Source organism: Patagioenas fasciata, chromosome 18, assembly GCF_037038585.1.
Source record: "Patagioenas fasciata isolate bPatFas1 chromosome 18, bPatFas1.hap1, whole genome shotgun sequence".
In the NCBI taxonomy this organism is placed as follows: domain Eukaryota; kingdom Metazoa; phylum Chordata; class Aves; order Columbiformes; family Columbidae; genus Patagioenas; species Patagioenas fasciata.
Genome location: NC_092537.1, coordinates 6,876,081 through 6,899,767, shown reverse-complemented (window position 1 = coordinate 6,899,767; position 23,687 = coordinate 6,876,081). Strand labels below are relative to the sequence as shown.

The window sequence follows — 23,687 nt, the reverse complement described above, 5'->3', positions numbered from 1 at the left end:
CCTTCCCTCTCTGTCCCCCAGTTTTGTGGCATCCCCGAGCTGGGGCGGGGCCGGGGCGGGGCGGGGCGTGGCCGGGCAGGGGGGGCAGCCCCTCCCCGCATTGGCGCAGCCCCGGCGCTGGCGGGGGGCGGTGCCGGGCGCGGCGCAGAGCGGAGGATGCTGCGGGCGGGGGCCGCCGCCAGCCCCGGTGCCGGTCCCGGGCGGGAGGGCAGCCCGCCGCGTCCTGCCCGCTGAGCCCCGGCCCGGCCATGGGGGCTCTGACCAGCCGGCAAAACGCAGGGGTGGAGGAAGTGGATATCCCCGCTAATTCCGTCTACAGATACCCCCCGAAATCCGGTGAGCTCCGGTGGGGGGGTCCCGTGTCCCGGCGCCGCCGCTGGGCGGAGGGGAGGGGGCAGCGAGCAGGGCAGGAACGGGTACGGCCTTGCTACGGTCGGGGATGCCCCTGTGCACCCCAAAGCGAACCCTGACCGCGCACAGCTGCGGGGGGAGCACCCTAAAAATATAGTGCTGGTGCTGGGCACCCAGAGGCTGTGCGGAGGGAACGGGGTCACCTCTGCGTCTGCCCGCAGGGTGCCCCTTTGCCAGCCAAACCCAGCTCCCGAACTTGGCTGAGTTGATGTGACTTTAATGATATTGTTATTATTATTTGTACGCGGGCTCTGCGGTGCCGGGCTGGGAAGGCTGGAGCTCTTTTTATAGCCGGTTGCTCCGGTGCTGGCTGCTCTGGAAAAGCCTGGGTTTAAATTCCCGGGAGGATGAGGGAGGCTGGGATGGGAGGGATTGGAGGGGATCCTCCTTCCCAGGGCCCTGCCCCATAGCAGCACCCTGGCTTCTGCCATGGGGAGACGTCACCTTCCCTGGCTCCTCGCCCTGCCTTCAGGCTCGGCGGTGATGTCTCTCCCGCTCCCGAATCCGGCCCTGTCTCAAACCTTGTGTGTGACCTTGGAAAATCTGTCCCTCCCCTCCGTGCCGCAGTTTTCCATGCAAAGGGACAGGCTGAGCAGGTGTCCAGGGGAGCGTGATGGGGTCGGGATAGAGAGAGGATGGAGTCTGGTCCTGGGGTGGGTTTTGCTTCAGAGCTGCAAAAATACTGATATCAGTGGATAATGCCCAGGAGTACCATGTGTGTGTGTGCGGGGATTGCCATGGGATCCTTTCGACACTGAATATGATTAATAGGTAACTATTTTGGTAGTTAATAGGATAAGGTAAACGTTTGGATCGTTAGTGCTGTGACAAATTACTAGCTAATTACAAATAAAGATCTCCTTAGGAAGAATTACAGCCAACACAAACCCTACTCTTGTCCTGAAAAGCTGTGCTTGGCTTTTTTCTTTTTTTAAATTCTAATTGAGAATTGGTTGCACAGCTGGCTGGCACATCTGCAGCGGTGGGGGTTAACTGGGGCACTGCGGGCTGGAGATGGCAGATCCTCGGCAGCCCGTCCTCCCGCGGGGCTCCCTAATTTACGCGGTTTCAAGGCCTTTGTCACCCTGATGCCAGCTGAAGCTGAATTGACCCCGTCTGTGGCTTTGCTTTCTGCAGGGGCTGCAGCTCTATGCATTAAGGGGTTTTATCTTGGACATGCCTTGATTAGGGGGCCTCAAAATATCTGACCACAAACGGGTGAAGGGTGCCGGTCCTGTGCCCTGCTCCTGGGGAGCAAACGCACCCAGCTGAGCACTTCCAAACTCATCTCAGCTGGCAGAAGACACCAGGCTGATGCTTAAGTCTGGCTTTCAGGGAGAAATCAGGGCTTTCAGGTGTGCTCAGCTGGGCTGGCCCCACTGGTGACAGTGCCTATGCTGCCCAGAGCCCTCAGGGACAGTGGCAGGAGGTGCCCAGGTGACATGGCCATCTGCACCAGGACGAGGGCAGGCTGGGAACTGGGGGAGATTATGGCTGTTTCGCTTTTAATCCGAGAGGGGATTTGCTTTCAGCGCTGCCGGCAGCCGTGAGGGAGGCAGGGGAGGATGTGACGGGCAGCTGAGCCGACTCCTCCATGGTGGCAGCGCTTCTCCTGCCTCGAGTGACACCTGGAAACAGCCACCAGCTTTGGAAAAGTGGCCCTAGGAGGGGTCTCACAGGACCCCAGGGCATTTCTCTCTCTCTGCAGATGTGGCTTTCACTGCTGGCTCACTTGGCACAGCTGGTGCAGCCCACGGGAATAGGGCAGCTGTGTCTTGTCCCAGTAGAGCATCTCCCCTTCTCATCCTGGGGGTCCCATCCCCTCCAGGCAGGCTGTAAATGGGATTAGTTAAGACATATTTCAAAGTAAAGGCTGGGATTTACTTCAGTGGCTTTAATCTCACGCTGGCAAAGGCGATGGGAGGGAGAGCAAACAGGGACTGTTAATGGAGCCTGCTGCCTGGCTAGTGCTCAATTAAATAATCTGCGGCAGGCTGGTTCACCAGGCAGTGATGGGACATCCTGGGGCAGAAGCACCCAGTGCCTTTTAACCACCGCAGGCTTCATCGGAGCAGAGCTGTGCCCATGGCAGCACCCGCTGCTGCAGGGTGTCCCTGTGCCAGCACCGTGCCATGGCCACCTGTCTGGGGTGAGCCCAGGCTGTGTAAAACCTGCCGCTTCCCTCACCCGGAGCGTGCAGAGGGGCTGAAAAGGAGCTTTTCTATTCTCTTTTTAGCTGCTTTGGAGAGCCGGGCTGTGACCCTGCTGAAATTCAGGCTCTGACGTTCAAGAGCCAGGGGCTGCATTAGCAGAGCTGAGCCAGAGCCCAGCAGGACAGCGATGGCTCGGGGGACAAAGCAGGACATGTGCCACCATGTGCCAGAGCCAGGAGACTGTCCACAGCACGCACCAGGGTCTGTGCCCACGGGGTCCTCACCCGTCTTGGGGTGTCTGGGCCAGGCGGCATCCCTGGCAGTCATGGAGAAAAGGAGCTGACAGCGTCATCGACACCAGCTGGTGCCAGATATGTCCCATGTGATGATGCTGGCCGGCACGCAGGCCATGCTTTGTTTGTTGGGAACATCAGGCAATTTGGTTTTATTCCTCCTTTCCAGCAGCCGCTGTGTTCAGCCCTTCCTGCACGCTCGCCAGGCCTCTGAAGTTTCAGATCTCATTAAAACCTGGGGCCTTTCCTTCCCCAGGGGCGGGCGTTGGGTGAGGATTTATAATTAGCCACTAATAAGGTGGCTGTGGCTGGAAAGGTGATTCCTTCCTCTGCCACCCAGCCTTGCCCACGGGGTCACGGGCACCCGCAGGCGCTGGCACGGTCCTGCTGCTGCCCTGGGCTTTTCCAGGCAGAGCCTTGCACGGCTTGAGGTTTTTGGAGGACCTTTCCTGGGAAGGAGTGTGGGACCAGTGCTATCTGCTGCAAAGGGGGAGCTGAAGCCCCTGGGGTGTGCACAGGGTGCGTGGGGAGCCTGCAGCACCCAAGGGTGCTCCCAAGCCCTGGCAGAGAGGCTGGGTGATGGCAGCGTGGTCCTTGACTCCTCTGCCCATCCGATGGGAGTCCTCAGCACCCAGCAAACCTCAGCTGGGTCTGTGCTCCATTTTCCAGCTTTCACCGAGTGCTGGTTTAAATATAATTCTTTTCTATCTCCTGCTCTCACCCCAAGTCAGTGCCAGGAAAAGCTGTGGATGGCCCCGTTCTCCCCTGGCCGTGCTGCTGCAGGCACTTGGCTCTTGTTGGTTTTTCTTTTTCACGTGGCTGCATTCTTCCCTGGGGAGCTGCCTATAAATTATGCACATGGAAAATGGGCCCAGAAAGCAGCAGGCATCAATAATTGATGGTCGACGTTTGCTAACGGGCACTCGGCATCTGGGCATCCCCGCACCACAGGGCCTTTGGGTGAAGCTGTGTGGCCCTGCTCGTCTCTCCAGCCCCAGCGTTAGATCCCCTCTCCTCCTTCCATCTGAGCTTTGGGCTTGGTTTTGGGTTTTAAATGCAATATTAAAGCCTGATCCAGTCCTGGGCAGCTGCTGCATCTGCTGGGAGGTAACTGTGAGCTCTGACTTCAGCCCCCATAGGCAGAGCTGCAGCTCAGGCTTGAGCTCCTTTGTGTGCAGACCCCAAAGGTTTAGTTTTGGGGTGTCCCCGGGAGGGGCTGTGGGTGGCTCTGTGCTGTTGGGTGTGGGGTTTTTGCAAGCCAGACTGTCCCCTTGGCTGGTGGGATGCAGGTGCCGTGTCCATCCTCCATCTGTGTCCTCTCCTGGTACCTCTGCTGACCCCTCGCCAGCGCAGGGATAGCTGAAGGTCAGGGTGACCTTGGGTGGCTCAGGCCAGGCTGGGGCTTGCAGGGGGTTCCCCGGAGAGGGGGAGATGAGGACAAGAGAGGCAGGAGAAAGGCAACCGTAAAGGGTCTCTTCTTGGCCATCTGCCCCTTTGCCTCTACCTGCTTGGAGGATGCCAGGGCATTAGTTCAACCCAAAAAAGTTCCTAGGGAGGTGACCTTGGAGATGATGCCATGGATTTGGTGGCTTTGTGCTGCTCCATCACCTGGTGGAAGCCCCATCCTCCACCTCTGCTCAGACCATCTCTTTTCTTTTTCTTTCCAGGGAGCTACTTTGCCAACCACTTCATCATGGGCGGCGAGAAGTTCGACTCCACGCACCCCGAGGGTTACCTGTTCGGCGAGAACAGCGACCTCAACTTCCTGGGGAACCGGCCCGTGGTGGTGGGCGCTGGCGGGACGCGGGGCGGGGGGACAAGGGACCTGGGTGTGCCCCTTCCCAAAGCGGTGGTGACTGTGTGTGTCACGGGGGTGTGCGGCATGAGGCTGCTGGCTGCCACCCCCCAAGGGCAGAGCCAGCCTGGGGGTGGCCTGAGCGGATTCTTTGATGTCTGATATGAGGGTTGGCAGCTTGCAGCAGCCTGTCCTCCCTCGGGGACTGACCCACATCTCCTCTCAGCCTGTCTGCCCGCATCCACACGCTCCACAGCAACATCACGTTAGTGCTGTATCTCTCCAAACTTGAGCTGCGATGGGTGAACAGGTTTGCAGATGGTTGGGAAAGGACTGATTGTGTGACCTCTGCCTTTGAGTGCTGCTCTCCCCAGTACCTGTGTTGTGGGTCATCAGACCCTGAATGCATTTTCTGACCCTTGAGGGCTGCTTGCACACACAAACCCACCGGTGAAGAAGATGGTGAGGGGTCATGGGCTGATTTAGCCCAATTTCTTTCTCGTTGCCTCTCCAGGAGTGTTGAAAAAGTGTTTTTTCCAAGTGTTGAAAAAAATTCAAAGTGAGGAATGAAAAGGCACTGAAGCTTTTCTATTGAGATAAATTTACCTGGTGCTAATGGCTCTGTGCTGGGCTGGCAAGGCTGCTGCTGTCCCTGTTTGGGTTTTTCCACCTTGAAGTTGTTTTTAAGAGCATTTTGGCAGCATTGTACGGCCCTTCAGTAGGGAAGCACCTGGTCCTGGAGCTGTGCCAGAGTGTGGGGATCCTGGTAGAGCCAACGGCAGGAGCCACCCCCCAAAACCTATGAAAAAGGGGTGAGCAAAGCCAGCGCCTTTCTCCATTCTTTGTGAAAATGCAAAGTCAGCACTCGGGTTCTCTCCAGCAGCAAGCGCCGAGAAATCCTCTTGATTACAGTAACAGGCTCTAAACCGCCCAGTGAGCTGCTCCTGTGTCAGACATCCCGACAGCAGAAGCAGCAGGGAAGGTAAAGGAACAGCTTGGAAACAGCAGAAAGAATTAATATCGCATTGCAAACTCAATTGCATTGCTCTGGCTTAATTAGCGGTGGCTCCGGGCTGCAGAGCTGTGACCGAGGTCCCTTCTCCCCGGGGAGCGGGGGGTGTTTTGGGGCTGAGCTTTTGGCTCAGCCCAGTTTGGGGGCTCAGGGGGGTTACTGGGGAGGAGCCGTGTTGTTTCTGGCCCAAGTCTGTGTCCAGGAACCATTTGGGCATCTCTGATGCTGCTTCTTGGCTGCAATGCTTTGGTGTTCTGGCCTGCTGGGAGAGCCCTGGGTGGCCTGGACATGGCAGAGATGGCCAGTGCTTTTTGACGGGGGATTTATTTGGGGTTCCTTGGGTATCAAGGGGCAGGAGGCCTTGGAAAAATTGTATCCTGTGTCCTCCCTGAGCTGAGCACCTCGTCTGAGCTGTTAACATTGCTGCTGCGGGGACATGCAGAGCACCCAGGGGCTGGGCAGACTTTCCCCTCCACGGATACGTGATAATCTGGATTTTCCAGCTCGGAACAGGTTCCCAAGGGGCAGGGAAGGGCGTTGCAGGTTGAAGTCACCATGCTGGGACACCTCTGCAGGGGCTGAGGGGCAGAGAAGCTGCTTGTGGCACCTGGAGAACATGAGGTGGCGGGGGAAGCCGAGGACTGTTGGACCGTGCCGCTGGGTTTCCCTGCCCACGCAAACCAGCCTGGCTCTGCTCGTAGAAAAGCCCCAAGACAGACTTTTTGAGGTTTTTGATTTGTTTTTCCACTTTGACAGAAACCAGCCTGACCCAAATGTGGCTGTAGGCATGTGGTTGATGTTCTTAAATGGGTAAAAGTTGCAGCGAGGTGGGTTTTTTTTTCTGTTGTTTTTCAGCTTGATTTAAATTGAGGAGATGCAAAAAAGTCTTTTAAACAGCCCCTTTCTGATGTGCAAATCTGGTTTGCAAAATTTCATTCAATAAACCGCCCCCCAACCCAAGATCCCAGACGTGGGTGTGAAAGTGCCCAACGGGTGATGGTGAAGCAATTTCTGCAGCAAGAAATTTGCCTGTGGCGCTTCCCCACCCTGCCCAGCCCAATGGCCCCCACAGGGCTGCACCCTGGGGACCCCGTGCCCCCCATCACCCACCCTTGGGTGCTGCGGTGGGGGGTTGCACCCATGGGTGCTCTCCCTGCTGGGGTGGGCTCTGCCGGTTCCTGCAGGCTGGTTTGAGTATGGCTGGGCTGGGCAAGGTGCAAATGAGGAAGATTGGCTTCCTTCGCTAATTTGGATAGCAGAGGATGTATCGTGACATGGCGTGGCGTGCTGTGACAGGGTCTGGTTGCAGCTGGGAGACTCTTGTCACTTGTTCTCTTCCAGCTGCAACTGGGTGATTCTGCAGGTGCCTGTGTAGCACTCGTGACTCATTAAGAATCTCATTAACACCAGATTAATGACTCAGCTGCCCTTTTCCCCTCCTGGAGGGGAGGGAGGGGGCGAAGTTCCGAGGTGCTGTGAGTTCATCTTCACAGCACCTGCTGCCAGCAGCTGCGCTGGGTCCTGCTCAGGATTTAACCTGCCTTTCGATGTCACCAGCGGGACCAGAGCTGTGGGGTGGTGGGACACAGGAGGTAACGGTGGAGCAGGGATGAGGCAGGGCACTGCCTGTCTACCCAGCTCTGTGCATGCTGCTCTGCAGGGTTTTGGGGATAGGGAAGTTGAGGCTGGCTTTGGGGATGGGGAAACTGATGATGGCTTTTGGGATTTGGAAGGTGAGGATGGCTTTCCCACGTGAGGGCGCCAGGGACACGGGAAATGGGCACCTGGCTCCCCACAGGGCATCCCCAAGTGCCACCTGCAATTCCGTCTTGTCCCCTCGGTATCGGGGGTGCTGTCCCTGAGTCCCCTGTCCGGGCTGGGGGTGGCATGTGGGGACGCTTCCCTCTCCCACGGCAGCGCTGAGCCCTTAGGCTCAGGTGAGCATCTGCCATCCCCGGTGGCACCTGACACCCTCCTGGCTCTGGCTGTCCCTTGGCAGAGTGTTGGGCATTAATCCCAGCGTAAGCATCCGTCTCTCAACACGTGTGTGTGTTGTTCTCCCTGGGGGGGCTGATCCCTTCCTGGGGCTCAACCTACCTGGGAGATGGAGAGTGGGGAAATGGTTCCTACATCCCTTCCCCACTGCCCACAGTGTCCCGTGGGTGGCTGTGGTTCCAAGGAGAGGGTGTCACCTCTCTTCAGCAAGACATGTGACCCCCGTGGAGCGTGCAGGGCGACAGGAAGGACCAGGAAGGACAAGGTCACCTTGGAGGATGGCACAACACTTTTCCCTCATAGCAATGCTGCCTGCTTGCCCTGTACCCTGCGTCCCACTCCAGACAAAGGGACAAGGCACAGCCCCTCTCTGTGTGTCCCCTGGTGAAACTGTCCCCGGCAAGGGCTTCTGGGCTTGCTCTTTGCAGGGGTGATGTCCCTGTCATCACGCTGTCTGATACCCAAGTGCCAGTGGAAGCTGTTGGTGCTCAGCACCCATCCAGATGTGCAGTGCACCCCAGGTCCCCATGTACAGGGTGTCAGGTCAAGACCGGGTCACTGGTGGGGTCCCAAGACAAGGTCCGTGGCCGCTGTAGCCCCCCGTCGTGCGTCTGCCTTCACCGGTATCTCTCTCGTCCTAGTTCCCTTACGCTGCTCCACCTCCTCAGGAACCTGTGAAGACCCTCAGGAGCTTAATCAACATCCGCAAGGACACCCTGCGCCTCGTCAAGTGAGTCCCGTTGTGGGGAGGATGGGGCTGGGCCTCCCATAGCTGCGAGCCCTGGGAAAGGAAGGTTCTGGCTGGATGCTTGCAGGGGATGCTGAGCACGGGGATGGTCTCAGCTCATCTCAGCACAGCTGGATGGAGAGGGACAAGTCACCGCTGTCGCATGTCCCCCTTCCCCTCCTGGCATGGCTGAGCTTCCCGGCTGCGCTGGCTCCACCGTGGGATTAAAGGAGCTTAGTGCTGCCTTTGAAGGGCTTTGCTTTTTCTTCCTCCCCCACCTTCCCAAAGCTTTGTTGGAGGGAGGCTGGGGATTGCAGCCAGGCTGGCGGTTCAGGATTACAGCTGAAATCTGCCTGTGGTGCTCCCCAGGCTGCAGGCTTGACCTTGGGCAAGCTGGGCCCTCCTGGTGTGCCTCAGTTTCCCAGGATGGATTGGGGCAGCCCCTTTTGGGGTCATCGGTGCCAGGGGATCAGTCCTGGGGCACCCCAGGCTGTCCATGAGGGGTGCCTGTGTCCTGGACCCTATGTGCTCCCCAGGTGCTCGGAGGAGGTGAAGGCCCCGGGGGAAGAAGTCAGTAAAGCCAAAGTGCACTACAACGTGGAGTTCACCTTCGACACAGATGCCCGCGTGGCCATAACCATCTACTACCAGGCGAGCGAGGAGTTTCACAATGGGGTGGCGAGGTGAGGAGCCCCAGCCTGGCATGTGTGTGTCCCCACAGGCTGAGTGTTCCCCCTGGTCAGGGTGTGGGGCTGTGCTGATGGAGATGGAGCTTCTCCTTCCTGGAGCATCTCCCCTCCTTGGGGTGGTGGTGCTGAGGATGGAGGGGGCTCCTCATCTCCCCCAGGTTCTGCCACCATGCCCTTGCCAGCCCCCACCGCCTCCTTCCCATCCCATCCTGCTCCCTCTTGTTACCTCCAGGTCAGAGCTGAGACCAGGAGAAATCATTGCCCCTCCTGGTCCCCCCAGGGTTGGCTATGGCATTGTCCCATGGGCTTAGTTCTTTTTAGGACTTCTTACCTCAAGCCCTGAGAAGCATCCATAAGGGGAGGAGTAACCCACCTCTCTCTCATCTTCCTGGTGTCCCTGGGAGGAACCTGGGGGACATCTGTGGTGGCTGTAACTCTGTTCTGTCCCTGCGGGACAGCTACATCCCCAGGGACACCAGCCTGCAGTCGGAGACAGTGCACTACAAGCGGGGGGTGTGCCAGCAGTTCTGCCTGCCCTCCCACACCGTGGACCCCTCGGAGTGGAGCGAGGAGGAGGTGGGTCCCACCAGCCTGTGGCATTAACCGTGGGGTCAGCTACGGTTTATGGACATGGGGTGAAGCCTCCAGTGCTGCTCCATCTCACCAAACCTCCTGTTTCTCTCCAGCTGGGCTTCGACCTGGACCGGGAGGTGTACCCCATGGTGGTGCAGGCAGTGGTGGATGAAGGCGAGGGTGAGAAGGGGCTTCCTTGCTGGGTTGGGCTTTCCTGGTTACTGGCACCACAACACCAGCCCTTGCACCAACTGGGCAGAGCCTCCTGCTTCTCCTTGCTGCCACCACAGCCCTGCGTGTCCTCTGAGCCCTGTCTGTCACTTTGTGTCTTGCAGAGCACATTGGGCACTGCCACGTGCTGCTGGCCACCTTCGAGAAGGTAAGTGCCAAAGCTGGGGTCACCCTACCCCCTTCTGCCCCTCACTCATGGGGTCTGAGAGCCTGGAGAAACCCTGTGAGGCTTGGGATGGTGCTCCCAGGCTGGGGCTGGTTTGAGTCTGCTCCTGAAATTCTGGGAACATCCCCAAAATCTTTGATTTTTAAGCACCCACTTTTGAGGTATTTGGTCTCAACTCCATCTTCCTTGCTTCAACAAGTCTCCAGCCTTGCAACATGTGTGATGTCCCACACCTGCCTGCTACCAGGGTGCTGGGGAAAAATAAAATTGCTGCAAAATGGGCTGGTTGGGAGCAAGGTGGGAGCGGTGACAGGTGGGTGGGTGCTCCAGCATGGCAGTCCCTGGGGTCCTCAGCCCCGTGCCCACCTGTGTGTTCTCCTCCCTCCAGCACAGTGATGGCACCTTCTGCGTGAAGCCCCTCAAGCAGAAGCAAGTGGTGAGTGTCTGGGTGTCCAGTGCAGGTGGTTGGTTTTGGCATTGAAGCTGTCAGGGCAGAAAGCTGAAGGATCAAGCATTTTTTCCTCCAGCCTTTGTGATCTCTTGAGGGTGCGTTGGCTGGATCATGGTGGGTTAGGAGGTCACTGTGAGGCTTGAAGTGTGGGATATGTCCCCCGTCTGCTATACATATCATAGAATCACAGGATGGTTTGTGTTGGAAGGGACCTTCAAAGCTCATCTGATCCAACCCCTGCCATGAGCAGGGACATCTTCACCAGCTCAGGTTGCTCAGAGCCCCGTCCAGCGTGGCCTGGGATGTCTCCAGGGATGGGGCATCCACCAGCTTTCTGGGCAACCTGGGACAGGGTTCTACCACTCTCAGTGTAAAAAATTTCTCCCTTATGTCATGGTAGCCATGCTATGAGTTAGAAACCTTGTCCTTCCAAAGTACCTGGTGGGTTTATATAAGTAGAAGTTAGGGTGAAGGATGCATCTGTCCATATGTCCCCATGGATGGTGGCAGCTACCGCCTTGCACGCCCCTGGTGGGGGAGACAACAAGGGGCTTTTGGGGAGCAGCAAACCCCTGTGTCAGCAGCCCCTGCCCTGCTCCTGCCTCCTAGGGAGCTTGAGCACCGCCAGCAATTTCAAGTGCATCGATGCAAAGAGAAAACAAGGAGGCAGGGGGCGAGGAGGGGGCCAGGAGCTGTGGGGGCTGTGTCTCTGCTCCTCATCCCTTCCCTTTGGGGTTGCAGGTGGACGGTGTGAGCTACCTGCTGCAGGAGATCTATGGCATCGAGAACAAGTACAATACGCAGGACTCCAAGGTACTCACCTGCATCCCATGAGTCTTCCCTAGCCCCCCTCCCCTTCCCCCAGCACAGGTCCAGCAGCTCAAACACATTTGTGGCAAGAGTTTGCAGCACAACGTGGAGATGCCCGGTGTGATGGAGGTGGTTGGTGTTGGTATCAAAGCTGCTAGAAGCAGAAAGCTGAAGGATCGAGCCTTTCCCCCCCATCCTTTGTGGTCTTTCAGGATCATGGTGCCTGGGTCTTGCTGGCTTAGGAGGGCACTGTGGGGCGTGAAGTGTGGGACATGCCTCCCTCTCTGTTCTGTATATATATATATATATAGATGTAGAAGTTGGGGTGAAGGACGTGTCCCTCTGTGGGGTGCCTGGTGGCTCCAGCCCCATTTCCCAGCCTCCAGGAGGGGAGGGATAAGGTCCCAGGGTTGTGTTTGGAGACCTGGCAGCCCAGGGACACTGGGAAGACCTTGCAGCCAGCTCTTGGGGCAGCCAGCTCTTGGGGCACCCAGCACTTGGAGCACTCACCCTCATGCCTTGGGGGCTGGGGATGCTGAGTGGTTCCCATGTCTCCTGTGGGGCAGGTGGCCGAGGACGAGGTGAGTGATAACAGCGCCGAGTGTGTCGTCTGCCTCTCGGATGTGCGTGACACCCTCATCCTGCCCTGCCGCCACCTCTGCCTCTGCAACACCTGCGCCGACACCCTGCGCTACCAGGCCAACAACTGCCCCATCTGCAGGCTGCGTAAGGGCCGAGGGGGCTGGCATCACTGGGATGCAGGTGGCATCTCTGAGGGGGCTGGCATCTCCCATCCTTGGGTTTTTAAGTCCCTCCAGCCCCGCATACAGTGCGGGGATGCCCCTTCTGGGAAATGGGGTGGCATTTTAGGGGGAAAAGGGGTGTCTCCTTTTGGCACGCAGTTTTCACCCCGAGCTTCATCCCTGGTGCCGTAGCTTTCCGAGCCTTGCTTCAAATCCGAGCCATGAGGAAAAAGCTGGGTCCCCTCTCACCCACCAGCTTCAACCCCATCATTGCCTCGCAGACCTCCGACTCCGAGGAGCACTCGGTCAGTGCCCCCCACCCCACTGGGGCCAGGCCAGGGAGGTTTGGGTGTGCATGTGCTTCCCGAGATCAGGGTTTGTTTGTTTAATTAATGCAAATTGATCTTGCAGAAAAATGCAAGTTTGATAGTTGAAAAAAGAAAGAAAAAGGGCTTTTGGTTGGGTGGTAAGACGGCAGATTTGAGGCTTTCATGTTGTGCAGGTGTTAATAGTTTGTCCATTCTCTGGCTTTTGGCTTCTCCCTGGGGGCATCCCGATCCTGCCAGGAGCAGGGGTGGGAGCAGTGAAATGTGACTGAAGGTGGGGACCCTCACCCCATCTCCCCCTTCTCCCCAGTCCACGGAGAACATCCCCCCAGGTTACGAGGTGGTGTCATTGCTGGAAGCCCTCAATGGGCCGCTGATGCCCTCACCAGCCGCCCGGCGAGCACTGGGGGACCCTTCTGCCACAGGGACCCTGCCCTCCTACGGCAGCGACGGCCCCCTGCCCCCCCTGCGTGCACTCTCGCCCCTCGAGCGTCTCCCCGACTGCGGCCCCCCGGGGCTCAAGCTGAAGAAGAGCATCTCCAAGTGAGTACTGGGGTGGGTGTGGGGGCCGGGGGGCTGTACATGGAGTTGAAGCCCTCTGCTTTATTCCCCCCACCCCGGGCAGGTCCATCTCACAGAACTCCTCCATCCTGCCCGAAGAGGAGGATGAGAAGTCCTGCACTGAGTCAGAGCTGAGGGTCTCCCAGAGGAGGTCCCTTGCGCGATGCGAGGAGGTGAGAGCTCCTCAAAACACGCTGGTGATGAGCCGAAGCACTTGGGGATGACTTGGGACCAGAGGGTCTGGCTGGGGTTTGCCCCTTGTGGCTCTTCCTCCATCCCTAAAGATGCCTGAGGGAGACGATCCATCCTTGTCCAATATCCCCCATCCCATTCTTCCCACGGGTTCTTCTCACAGGAATGTGGTGCAACGCCGGAGAGCGAAAACTTCACCCTGTCGTCATCTGGAGCCATTGGCCAGTCCTCATGCACCGGGACCCCCCTCTCCTCCACCATCTCCTCCCCAGAAGGTACAGCAGGGCACAGCTGGGCTCATGGATGCTGGCCAGACAGGAGAGCAGGGTCATGGTCGTGGATCCATTCTGCTGCACGGGGATGTGGAGGGGGTTTGTGGGGCCCTTTCCTACCCTGCCACGGACGCTGCATGAAAAGCCTCAGGGTGTCACCTCAACTTTGTCACCCATAGACCCGAAGAAGGGGGATGTGGGCCACCTATCGCCCCTGTTTCATTGTCCCATAGACCCAGAGATAGGAGGCGTGAGGGCACCAGTCACCCCTGCTTCATAGTCATTTTGGTTGGAAGAGACCTTCAAGACCATCAAGTCCAACTGTTAACCCAGCACTGGCACTAACCCATGTCCCTAAGAACCTCATCTCTAAAACTCTTGCCTTTTAAACCCCTCCAGGGATGGTGACTCCACCACTGCCCTGGGCAGCCTGTTCCAAGCCCAACAACCTGTTCTGGGAAGAAATTTTTCCCAAGATCCCATCTAAATCTCATCACCCAAAGACCCAGGGATGGGGTGCTGTGAGCCACAAGGACCCACTGCTCGCAGCTTTTCACCCTTCACACCCACGTGGCATGCATTGGGTCCTTCCTCCATGCCTTGCTTCTCCTCATTAGCCCTGTTTTTAATTAGCTGGTGCTGGGCTGCAACTCACACCAGTGTGCTGGGGGGGTTTGGCAGCCCCACTCAGCCCCCGCTCTCCCCCAGAGCCCGTCAGCAGCAGCCTGGCCCAGTCCGTCATGTCCATGGCCTCCTCCCAGAGCCAGCACTCCCAGCTCAGCACCGACACCATCTCCTCCATGTCCGGCTCCTATGTCGCTCCCGGCACAGAGGAGGAGGAGGAGGAGGGGGACATGCTCCCATCACCTGCGGCTGCCAGTGCCACGGCCTCCGATGGAGAGGTAGGGGCTGGGGGGGTTGTTAATGGTGCCCATCATCCCCAGGTTTGAGAGCTTCCCCTTGGAATGTAAATTCTGCCCCAAACCCATCAGCATTTATTTTTTTAGCCATAGAATAGTTTGGGTTGCAAGGGACTTTCATAGCTCCCCCAGTGCCACCCCTGCCATGAGCAGGGACATCTTCACCAGCTCAGGTTGCTCAGAGCCCTGTCCAGCCTGGCCTGGGATGCCTCCAGGGATGGTTCATCCACCACCTCTCTGGCCAACCTGGGCCAGTGTTTCACCACTCTCGCTATAAATAATTCCTTCCTCACCATCTAGCTTAATGTTCCATCTTTCCCACTTTCTTCCTGCAGTCGACACCTGTGGAGTCCCCAGATATAAACTTTGTCAGCATCTCTGCCGAGGAGCGTGATGCCGAGGTAATGTCACCACCCCGTGAGGGGCTGGGAACCTGGTGTCACCCAGCATGGTGTGGGGACCCCAGTTGTGCACACCGCATCCCCCAAGGGCTGGGATGTGGCTGTCCTGGGGATGGATGGGGCGGTGGGGATGTCCCCTGTCCCGGATCATCTTCCTGGTTCACAGAAACCCCCGGGGGCAGGGATGTCCCCCAAAGAGACACAGAGACAGCCCCGTGGGGCTGCTAACACTGGCTGCCTCTCACCTGTGCCACAGGGCAACGATGTGCTGGAGGATGAGGATGCTTCTCCCACGCAGGAAGACGGTAAAAAGCCCTGGGTTGTTGTTGTTGTTGTCCCTTCACTTTCAGTTTGGTGTCACTGGTGGGCGACTGACCAAGTGGCAGATGCTGTGCTGTCCCCAGCTGCCATCAGGGGCAGCTCTGGGTGACCCTGCAGGCACTGGTTCTGGGAAAGCATCTGTCTGGTGGGTGGGGGGAAGCCGGTGGCCATGGGGATCCTAGGGACCCTGGCACGGGCCACAGAGCAGGGGACAGCTGGTGATGGTGGTATTTCCAAGCAGCCAAGTGGGAAAGAGGCTTCTCTGTATTTTTTCCCCTCGCCAAGAAGGTTTTTCCTCACATCTGTGAGAGTCCCCACCTTGGGGACCCCTGTCTGGGCTGGTTCCCAGCAGAAGGGGCTGCAAAACTTTTCCCTTTGTGATACTTTCCTCATTTTATTTTTTCTGTCCTGTCCTCAATGTGCTTTTGCAAACCAACACTCCACTGAGGGCTCCTCTTGCCTCCTCTCTTGTGCTCAAATAGCCCAGGAAGGACATGGGCATCCCTGTGCCATCAGCCAACAGCCACCATGGATTTCTTTTGGGTGATAGGGAGGCCCCCAGTGTGCCCCCTCCCGCCTCTGCAAGTCTCTGGTCAGCAAAGATAAACCAAAACTGTTCCCCTGCCCAGCCTGGATGCTCAGCCGAGCTGGAAAGCAGGAACACCCCTCCCCAAAATGCGAGCTCTGCCCCGTGGGGAGGTTCCTGCTGATTGTCATACTCCAATGTGACAACTGGGGCCTGTGGTGGACATCACAGGCATCCCAGCCCCTCCGGGAGCAAGATGGCCTTTCTCCTTCAGACATGGTCCTGCCCCCATTCGTGGTGTTATTTGGGAACATCACCTGCATCTGATGGATGCGGGTTACAACCTGGGGGCTGATCTCTCATACAGGTGATGCTCAGAAGCAGAGTTACCTCCCGCAGCCCCAAAAGCCTCCATCTTCCTCTCGCAAAGCTTGGCTACGGCTTCTTTTGCCCCATGCAATCTTGGTGCTGCCTCCCCACAGCATCCCCGCGGCTTTTTTGCCCTCGCACTGATGCTGCCAGAGAGGCTCCGGTGGGAGGTGACGGGTGACACCGTGGCCTGGCTCTACCAACCAGGAACCGCTCAGCTGTGCCCGGGGGAAGGTTTGGTTGAACCCCGGGCAGGTGGTGGGGGAGCAGATCCTAGTTCACATGCGCTGGTGCCCATCGCCACTGTTTCACTGCCCTCCAACGCAGAAAGGAGCAGCTCGGACCATGCCCAGGCGTTATTGTCCACTCTTCACCCGCTCCCATCTGGATATGTCATTGTAATTTATTTTTTGTTTGTTTAAAGTGGGTGGGGAGAGGAAAGGAAAAGAGACAGTATTCCCCCACCCCACTGCTCAAAAGGCAACGGCGGCCCCCGCAGCATTAACTGCCTTAACTCCCTTCCAGGCCCGAGGACAGGCGCTTTCCTCGGTCTGAGGTGTGACAATAACAATGACTTGGGCATCGCACACGTGAAAGCGCTGGACAATAAACTGTGCTCTGAGGCCTGCTTACCTGGTGAGTGGCCGTCTGCTGAACATGAACTTGGGGTTGGGGGGGACAGTTTCATTTTTCCCTATATCAGCCCTTTACATCCATCCCTCCTCTCCCAACACCATCACCATCATCACCACTGTCCCCATCCCCACCAAACTGTCCCCACTGCACCCCACCACCTGTCCCGCTGCGGGGCTGAGCACCAAGCACATCACCATAGGTCAGGGTCCTCACCGGGATGTCCCCGAGGGGGTTGCAGATTTGTTTTGTTGGGGTTGTTGTCCTTTAGCCAGGGCGCTGCTGGCACCCCGGGGGACACCAGCCCTCCCTGTGGTTTTGTGGGACAACAGTAGCCTGGTCTGGAGTTATGGTGAGCACAGCAGTACTTTGGGCCACCCCTGCCCAGCGGCTGCCTGCCTCCCCCTGCTCTTCCTCCAGCTGAGGCATGTCAGGTTGAGTTGTCCTTCTGCAGAGCCCCAAAGTTCACCCATCTTTTCCATTTCTTCACTTTTTCTCTCCCACCTTCCTTCCATTTCTCTTCTGTTTCCTCCTCTCCTTCTCTCCATCCCTTCCCAGCCTCCTCTGTCCGTGTGAAAGTTCATGTTCGCTCTGTGCCAACACGGTTTTCTCAACCCACGCTTGTGTTCCCTCCCAGCTCAGAGCTGCTGAAATATCACAAATGTATTGGTGACCCCTGGTCCCCACGCTGGCTCCTCTCCATCAGCCCAGGGTGATAAAAACTGGGCAGGAAGAAAAAGCCCAGACGAAACCCTCTGAGGGTCCAGGTCTGCATCAATACATTTGTGGACAAGCTAAAAGCAACTCTGCCCCTGCCTTGGCCCTTTGGCTACATTTGTGGCAGGTCCCAGACGCACAGTGGGCGCTGGAGAGACAGGAGGGTGGCTGGACCCAGCCGGCCCTTCCCCAGGAGGCAAAAGTCCTTTCTCCCTCCCTTCTCCTTGGGGAAAGCTTTCTCTCCCGCTGCCTCGTCTGTTCCTTGTCTGTTCCATGTTTCCATGCTCCAGAAACACAGCTGAGGCTCTTGGGGAGGAAAAGGTGCCTGCCACAAATGTCCCATGTCCCCTCCATCACCCTCTGGCAGCAGCTGGCTGAGCCCTGGGGAAAGGTGGGGTAGGGGCTGGGGTGTCCTAGGAGCCCCCCTGCCTTTGCTGGGGGTCCTGGCAAAGCATCCCCTGGCCATGGCACCAACCCAAGCCATCCCTGCCCCTGTGGTTGTGCCAGGGGGAGGATGAGGAGGAGATGGCTTTGCAGCCCAAAGCACCCCCAGCATGGGGACAAATTCTTGCTCAGCTGTAAGAGCTGTGATGGCTTCGTGTCCCTGCCCCAGGCTGGGGGCAGAATGTGGCCCCCGGGCTGAGCCCAGCCAAGGATACTCTCTCCATCCTTTGGCCACCACGCCTGTCTATGGGCCCGGTGGCTGCACTGCTTGGAGCCCTTGTGCAGGGAACGGCGGGGGCTGCTGCCGGGGGGCAGAGCAGGGACTGCGGGGCTGCCCCTGGTCCCCTGGTGATGGCAGAGGGGCCGGAGGGGATCACTCCAGAACTCTGCCCTAAAGGGTTTAGAGAAGGATTGTCCTGGGGTGCTGGGAATTGCCGGGGGGGCAGGATGGTGAAGGGGAGCAGCTGTAATGGCCGGTTGGTCATTTCTTCATTGCAATCGGTGTTTTGCAATGTTGGTTTTGTTCGTTAGACTCAGGGCCGCTCCTTCCTTCCCTGACCCTGTCTGCTCCTTGTCAGCAGCCACCTGCTATTGGGACTTGACTGCTTCGCAATAGAGATGATGTAAGGCGCAATTTAATGCTCGTGGTGCTGGACTGCAATCACAGGGCCAGTTTGCATGCACTGGAAAAGTCCTTTTTGGCAGAGGTTTCTTGCAGGTTTGGATGTAACCACATCCATGGGGCTGAAAAGAACAGGGTGGACTTCTACTTTGGGGACAGGTGCTGTTTTCTTGAAAGAAAAACACCTTGAACAGAGATGATATTATTATTATTATCACCATCCTCATCATCTTTATTCCTGCCCCAGTTTTCCTTGTGGGGAGGTTTAGCCGTGCTCAGACCCACGGGGTGGTTTTTGCCATCTCTGTCACAGATGAAGATGCAGAACATGGTTGCTCAGAGTGAAAAGCTTTGCTCATCTTCAGCATTAGCATGAAATCTCTGTAGATTTCAGACTGATGAGAAAGGGCTTTGGGAGGAGTCAAAATGCCACATCCCAGGGATTTTATAGGACACAAGGTTTAAATAATACCCACAGACCCCTGGGCTGTGCAGTGGGTTGCAGGGCCTGTCCCCAGGGCTCAGAGCATTCTCCAGACAGGGACAGGGTGGCTGAAGCAGCATCGGACAGGTGGGGAAGGTGCCTGATGGAAAGGCTGGCAGCAAGGTGGAGACGGTTGAGAAGCTGTTTGAGGAGCTGCTGTGTCTGAGGCAGCAGGAGACCCGCAATCCCCCGAGGGCTTTTGCTGATTTAAAGCCGTGGCTGAGCTGAGCTGTAAGCGATATGGCAGCGGTGGGGCGAACCGGTTGGGTTTCGCCGGGATGCTGTTTGGCAGCCGGTGTGCGCAGGGCAGGTCTGACGGCTGCTGACGGCGGGGGGGACCCACCTCCCGCAGCCCAAGGTGGGCATGGGGCCAGGTCCCCACGGTGGGACCAGACTGTGTCCTGCTGCACCCAGCTCCAAGGATGTGCTGAGCTGCGCTGGGTCTCTGCTCCAGAGCACTGCAGCGACTTACACAATATCAAACTCTTAATGGGATTTCAGTGCGCGTGTGTGTAGGTGTGTGTGTGGTCCTGTGTAATTATCCGTTCTCTCTGGGATCCACAGACTTACTGTGCCTTGTTCTCCAGCCTGAGCTTGCCACAAAAAGCCAGTTGAAACAGTAGCTGTCGCCTTCCATAAAGCAGCAGGCAGTGGGTTTTTATTGCTTCTTCTCTGGGAAAGCCTCAGTGCTTGCCCTTGGCCTTGTGGTGCCCCATATGGCCCCACCAAGGCCCAGAGCTGCCACCATCTCTGGGCTTAACCTCGTTGGTGGGAGCAGCCACTCTGCTGTGCGGGTACAGCCCCTTCCGAAGAGCACCACGGAGCCTCTGATGGTTTGGGGGGCAGGACACAAGGCGCAGGCTGGCACGTCCCCAGCTTTAACTGGGACCCTGCAGCTGGAGAGGAGGGGTGCAGGGACGTGGCTCCCCGACACCTTGGTTCTCCTTGGCATAACACCCTGGGGGGCACCACGCGTGACAGCCCACTCACGCCGTGCCTGGTGGCGGCTCCTCATCCTCGTCCCAGACCCATTCACAGGTGGTCACCCTCCGGGCCCGCCACGGTTGCCCATTTACTCCCTCGCGTGCATGTCCCCCAAGCCACCAACGCTCCCACCTTCACCATGTGCCTTCTGGTCTCTCCTGCCACGCAGCCGCCACGCCGGACTCCTGCCCCATTCACATTGAGGAATAGGTATGAGCCCCCTAAGAGTCTGCACCCGCCTCGCGCCCCATCACGGGGGGATCTGTGCTCTGTGCCCCAGCATTGCTGCCGGTCCCCTACCTGTCCTGGCCAGGGTGACAACATCCCTTAGTGCCTGATGTGCAGCCCCCACAGAGCATCTGCATGTGTCTTCTCACTGGGTATGGGGGGGCAGAGGCAGCCCCCTTCCATTTGGGTTATTAAAACCCAGCCATGGTGTGCAGCGCTTCCCGTTTGCCCCTCGTCGTTCCTGGGAAACTGGGGATTTAAGGGGCACCCATAGCCCCAAGAGGTAAGTGCAGGCACTTGCCAGCCCCCTGTGCAGCCAAAACCTACAGGGGGGCTGGGGAGGTGGGCGTTATTTGGCAAGACTCAGTTGCATCCCTCCTGAACAAATGAGCCAAGCATGCCAATGGGCTTTGGGAGCCCCTAACCCCCCATTTTAACCCCCCATTTTCTCCCCCCCAGACCTGGAGGCAGCCAACAACAACATGCGGCTCCCAAGGCAGACACCCTGGCCCCGCCGCCCCCCCGGCACCCCAGACCCGGAGCAGGCAGCGGCCGCCCTGCCCATGTGAGGGCTCAGCCTCAGCGGGGACATGCGTCCCCCTGCCTGCCCGGAGGGACCCTGGTGTCCGGGCACCGTGGGCATCGCCAACTCCACCCCTCGGCTGTAGTGGGACTGATTTTCGAAAGAAAAGACGGTGACCTCGACTCTTCTTTCTCGGGCCCCCCTGTGCCAGAGGCGGGGGGCAAGAGCCACATCACTTTGGAGCCCCCCATCAGCACCTTCCCGTTCTCCAGCCCCAGAGGGGACAGGTTGGCGTCCCCTCCTGCCCTTGGCCATCTCACGCCCCTGGGCTGCTCTCCTCCAGCATGTGGAGCAGATGGGACAGGGTCACCCTGAAAGGGGAGTCCTGGGACACGACTGGAGGGGGATGATGGGATGAGGGTGCGCAGGCATGCAGGTTAAGGATGAGTGTTGGCATTGGCATCCTCGGTGCGTGAGCTGGTGACCTTCATGGGGAGGCCGGTCCCCCCCAGGTTTTCTGGCCCATGCCTGTGCCACGCTGTGGGATGTCTGCATGCCATGGGATGTCCCCATTAATGCACTGGTGGTGATGCTGCCCCCCCAGCGCCTCCTCCCTCCACTGGGCAGCATTTGGGCTCTTGTGCTGAGCTCGTGATGTGGCTTTTCCCCAGGGATGGAGCAGGGTGGCAGGGGTGGGCAGGGGACCTGGTCATCCCTCCAGTCACCAGCCCCCGTAAGACATTGCAAATTGAACCTCACTGTCTTCCGCCCCGCTGTGAACTCGGGGCTTGGGGCTGTGCCCTCTCTCTGGAACAAGTGCCAAAAGTGTCACCCCTGTCCCACCCATGCTGCCCTCTCCATCACACTTTGTAGCAGGGGATGGATGAGGGTGTGGGAGCTGCCCCCACCCCTCCATCCCCCTCTCCATCCCCATCCCTCTGGCAAGCACTGGGCTGACAGCATAAGCGGGTTTTGCTCCAGGGGACACGGACGCCAGTCGGGTACGGACACAGCCACAGCCCTCAGAGGCCTGCTGGGGCCATTGGCACAGGCCAGGCTACACCCTGTGGAGCACCAGAGACAGTCAGAAGCCACTTTGAAGAGCATCAGACCCAGCATCCCAATCTGGCGAGCTCTAGAGCTGTTTGGGCCAGCCCTGGGCAGGAGGCTGAGCCACATTTTTCCCCACCTGGTTTTGTCACGCAGATGTGACTGCAAAGGCCACTTCCTCTTGCAGGAGGAAACTGTTTCAGAGGTACTTTAGGATGGAGATGTTCATCCAGTGACAGCAACATCCCACAGCAGCGGGAGCAGGTCCCCACTGCCTGTGCCCACTGTGGAGCACGGGCTGCGCTAATGGCCATGATCCCACTGCTCCTACCTTGAGCTGACACCATCCCCTGTCTCTTGTGAGCTCAAGAGCTCCCGGATTCCCCCCTGGCTGTTCCCTAACCCTCTGGTGTGGGCAGGGGAGGGAAAATCAGTCTGATGTTCCAAGGATGGCTCATCTACCAAAGCTCAACCTGCCTCGTGGTTTCAAAGGGGACGAGAGCTCTCCAGGCTTGGCCAGACACCACGGTGTAGGGCTGTGATGGTGCTTGTGGCTGACACCAGGTCAGGGCAGAACAGGCAGGTCCTTGCTCAGGAGTGTCCCCTGGGGTGACCAGGAGAGTTCTCTGGCCACTCAGAGCTGTGTGTTCCCAAGGCTGCAGGAGCAGCAAAGCAAGCTCCTGGGGTGGCTGCAGACCAGGGCAAGCACATGGTGATGGAGAGGAACCGGGAGGATACTGCTGCCTGGGTGTGAGCAAAGAAATGAGCATCCTCCGCCATGGCACGGGAGAGAGATGGGATTTGGGTGTGGGTGACACTGGTGCCATCCTCAGCTGCTCAAAAGGGACAAGGGGCGAGCAGGAGCTGGCAGTGCTGGGAGCGTGGGTGAAAGGCAACAGCCCCTTGTTCCAGTGATCCACCTGTCAGGGATTAAAGGAAGGAAACCAGATTGCTGCTTACAACTTTGCTTTGAGCATGTTTTGGATTTTAAGAGTATGTTTAATAAAGGATATCTTATATCGACGAAGTGTCCAGAGTCATTTTGTGGTTACAAGGTGAGAGCGCTTGGGGAGCTCAGTGGGTGGAAAACCTTTTTTGGCTGGGAGCATCACCCAGGTACCTCCCCAAAAACAGCCCAGCTGCTTCAAATCTAAACCAGTTCCCCAGGTCCCTTCCAATCCACATTACCCAATGTCCTTGTTTTGATTAAAACAGGACCAATTCTCTTCTAGGGATTTCTCCTTTCAGTTAAGTTTTTTGTAAGTAACTGCACTTTTCTGAAGTTGTCTGCATGGTTTTTCAGCTTGTGTCCGCTCCAGAGCTGGTAATGCCTCATATTTCTCCTTTTATTGAGCTAATGGTACAAGTAAAATGAAGAAAAGGCCCAGGTTTATATTTATTTCTATAGCAGCCAAGGTCCCACAAGTGAGGGGTCATAAAAGGGCTAGGGACGGGCACAAGCAGAGGGGAACCTGCCCCTGTGCTGGGGAGGGGGTTTGACCCCCCAGCTTGTCTGACCGAAATACCTGGAGATCCTGGCAGGAAAATCCCTTATTCTACACACCACTGTGACGGTCCCTTGGGCTGGCAGGGGCGGGCTCAGGGATTTCTTATAGAGGCATATGCCTGTAATCCTTTTAATTAAATAAACATGGGCCCCATCCTTTAATTTGGGGGTCTATCAGTCCCCCTTCAGCTTTGCTGTGGGCAGCTCAGAGGTCAGAAGTGGAGGCGGGGGGGGGGCACAGGTAGGAGGAAAGGGCTGGGATTGCCCCTGTGCCAACTCTGCTGGGGGCACAGGACACAGGTTGTGTGTGTGCTGGTGCTGCGGGGGCTGGATTTGACCCTGCGTGGAGAGTTACAGCGGTCCCTGCACCCTCCCCGCAGAATCCCCGGGTACCACAACCCTGCCCACCCAAGACCCTCAGCCGCTTCCCTATTCCCATCCCGGGGGGCGGTCTGTCCCCAAATAACCAAGTCTCAGCCAAAAACTGGCAGGTCCCTTCCAGCTCCCCATGGCAACGCGTGGACCAATGGGAGGGCGGGAAGCTGTTTACGGGGCGGA

At 57.9% G+C, this 23,687-nt stretch overlaps 1 protein-coding gene across 11 annotated transcripts; it reads left to right on the top strand.

Annotated features, from left to right (window-relative positions):
• Window positions 1-142: 142 nt before the first annotated feature.
• Window positions 143-22,645, top strand: RNF157 (ring finger protein 157). 11 transcript variants are annotated; one of them, XM_071816713.1, is made up of 20 exons: window positions 144-336; window positions 4,525-4,643; window positions 8,301-8,389; window positions 8,923-9,069; window positions 9,534-9,651; window positions 9,762-9,828; window positions 9,984-10,027; window positions 10,434-10,481; window positions 11,238-11,309; window positions 11,873-12,032; window positions 12,242-12,354; window positions 12,686-12,918; window positions 13,001-13,109; window positions 13,292-13,403; window positions 14,082-14,302; window positions 14,656-14,721; window positions 14,888-15,026; window positions 16,463-16,573; window positions 19,991-20,031; window positions 20,509-20,633. In XM_071816713.1, exons 1-19 carry the CDS (start codon window positions 249-251, stop codon window positions 20,029-20,031), a joined length of 2,097 nt encoding a protein of 698 aa, XP_071672814.1. In that variant the 5' UTR covers window positions 144-248; the 3' UTR covers window positions 20,509-20,633. The 11 variants fall into 11 exon arrangements, with proteins under 11 accessions (XP_071672813.1, XP_071672815.1, XP_071672814.1 ...); XM_065852272.2 differs by having other exon boundaries at window positions 147-336; window positions 14,109-14,302; window positions 14,978-15,026; XM_071816712.1 differs by lacking the exon at window positions 19,991-20,031 and having other exon boundaries at window positions 143-336; window positions 8,328-8,389; window positions 20,509-22,645.
• Window positions 22,646-23,687: the final 1,042 nt, after the last annotated feature.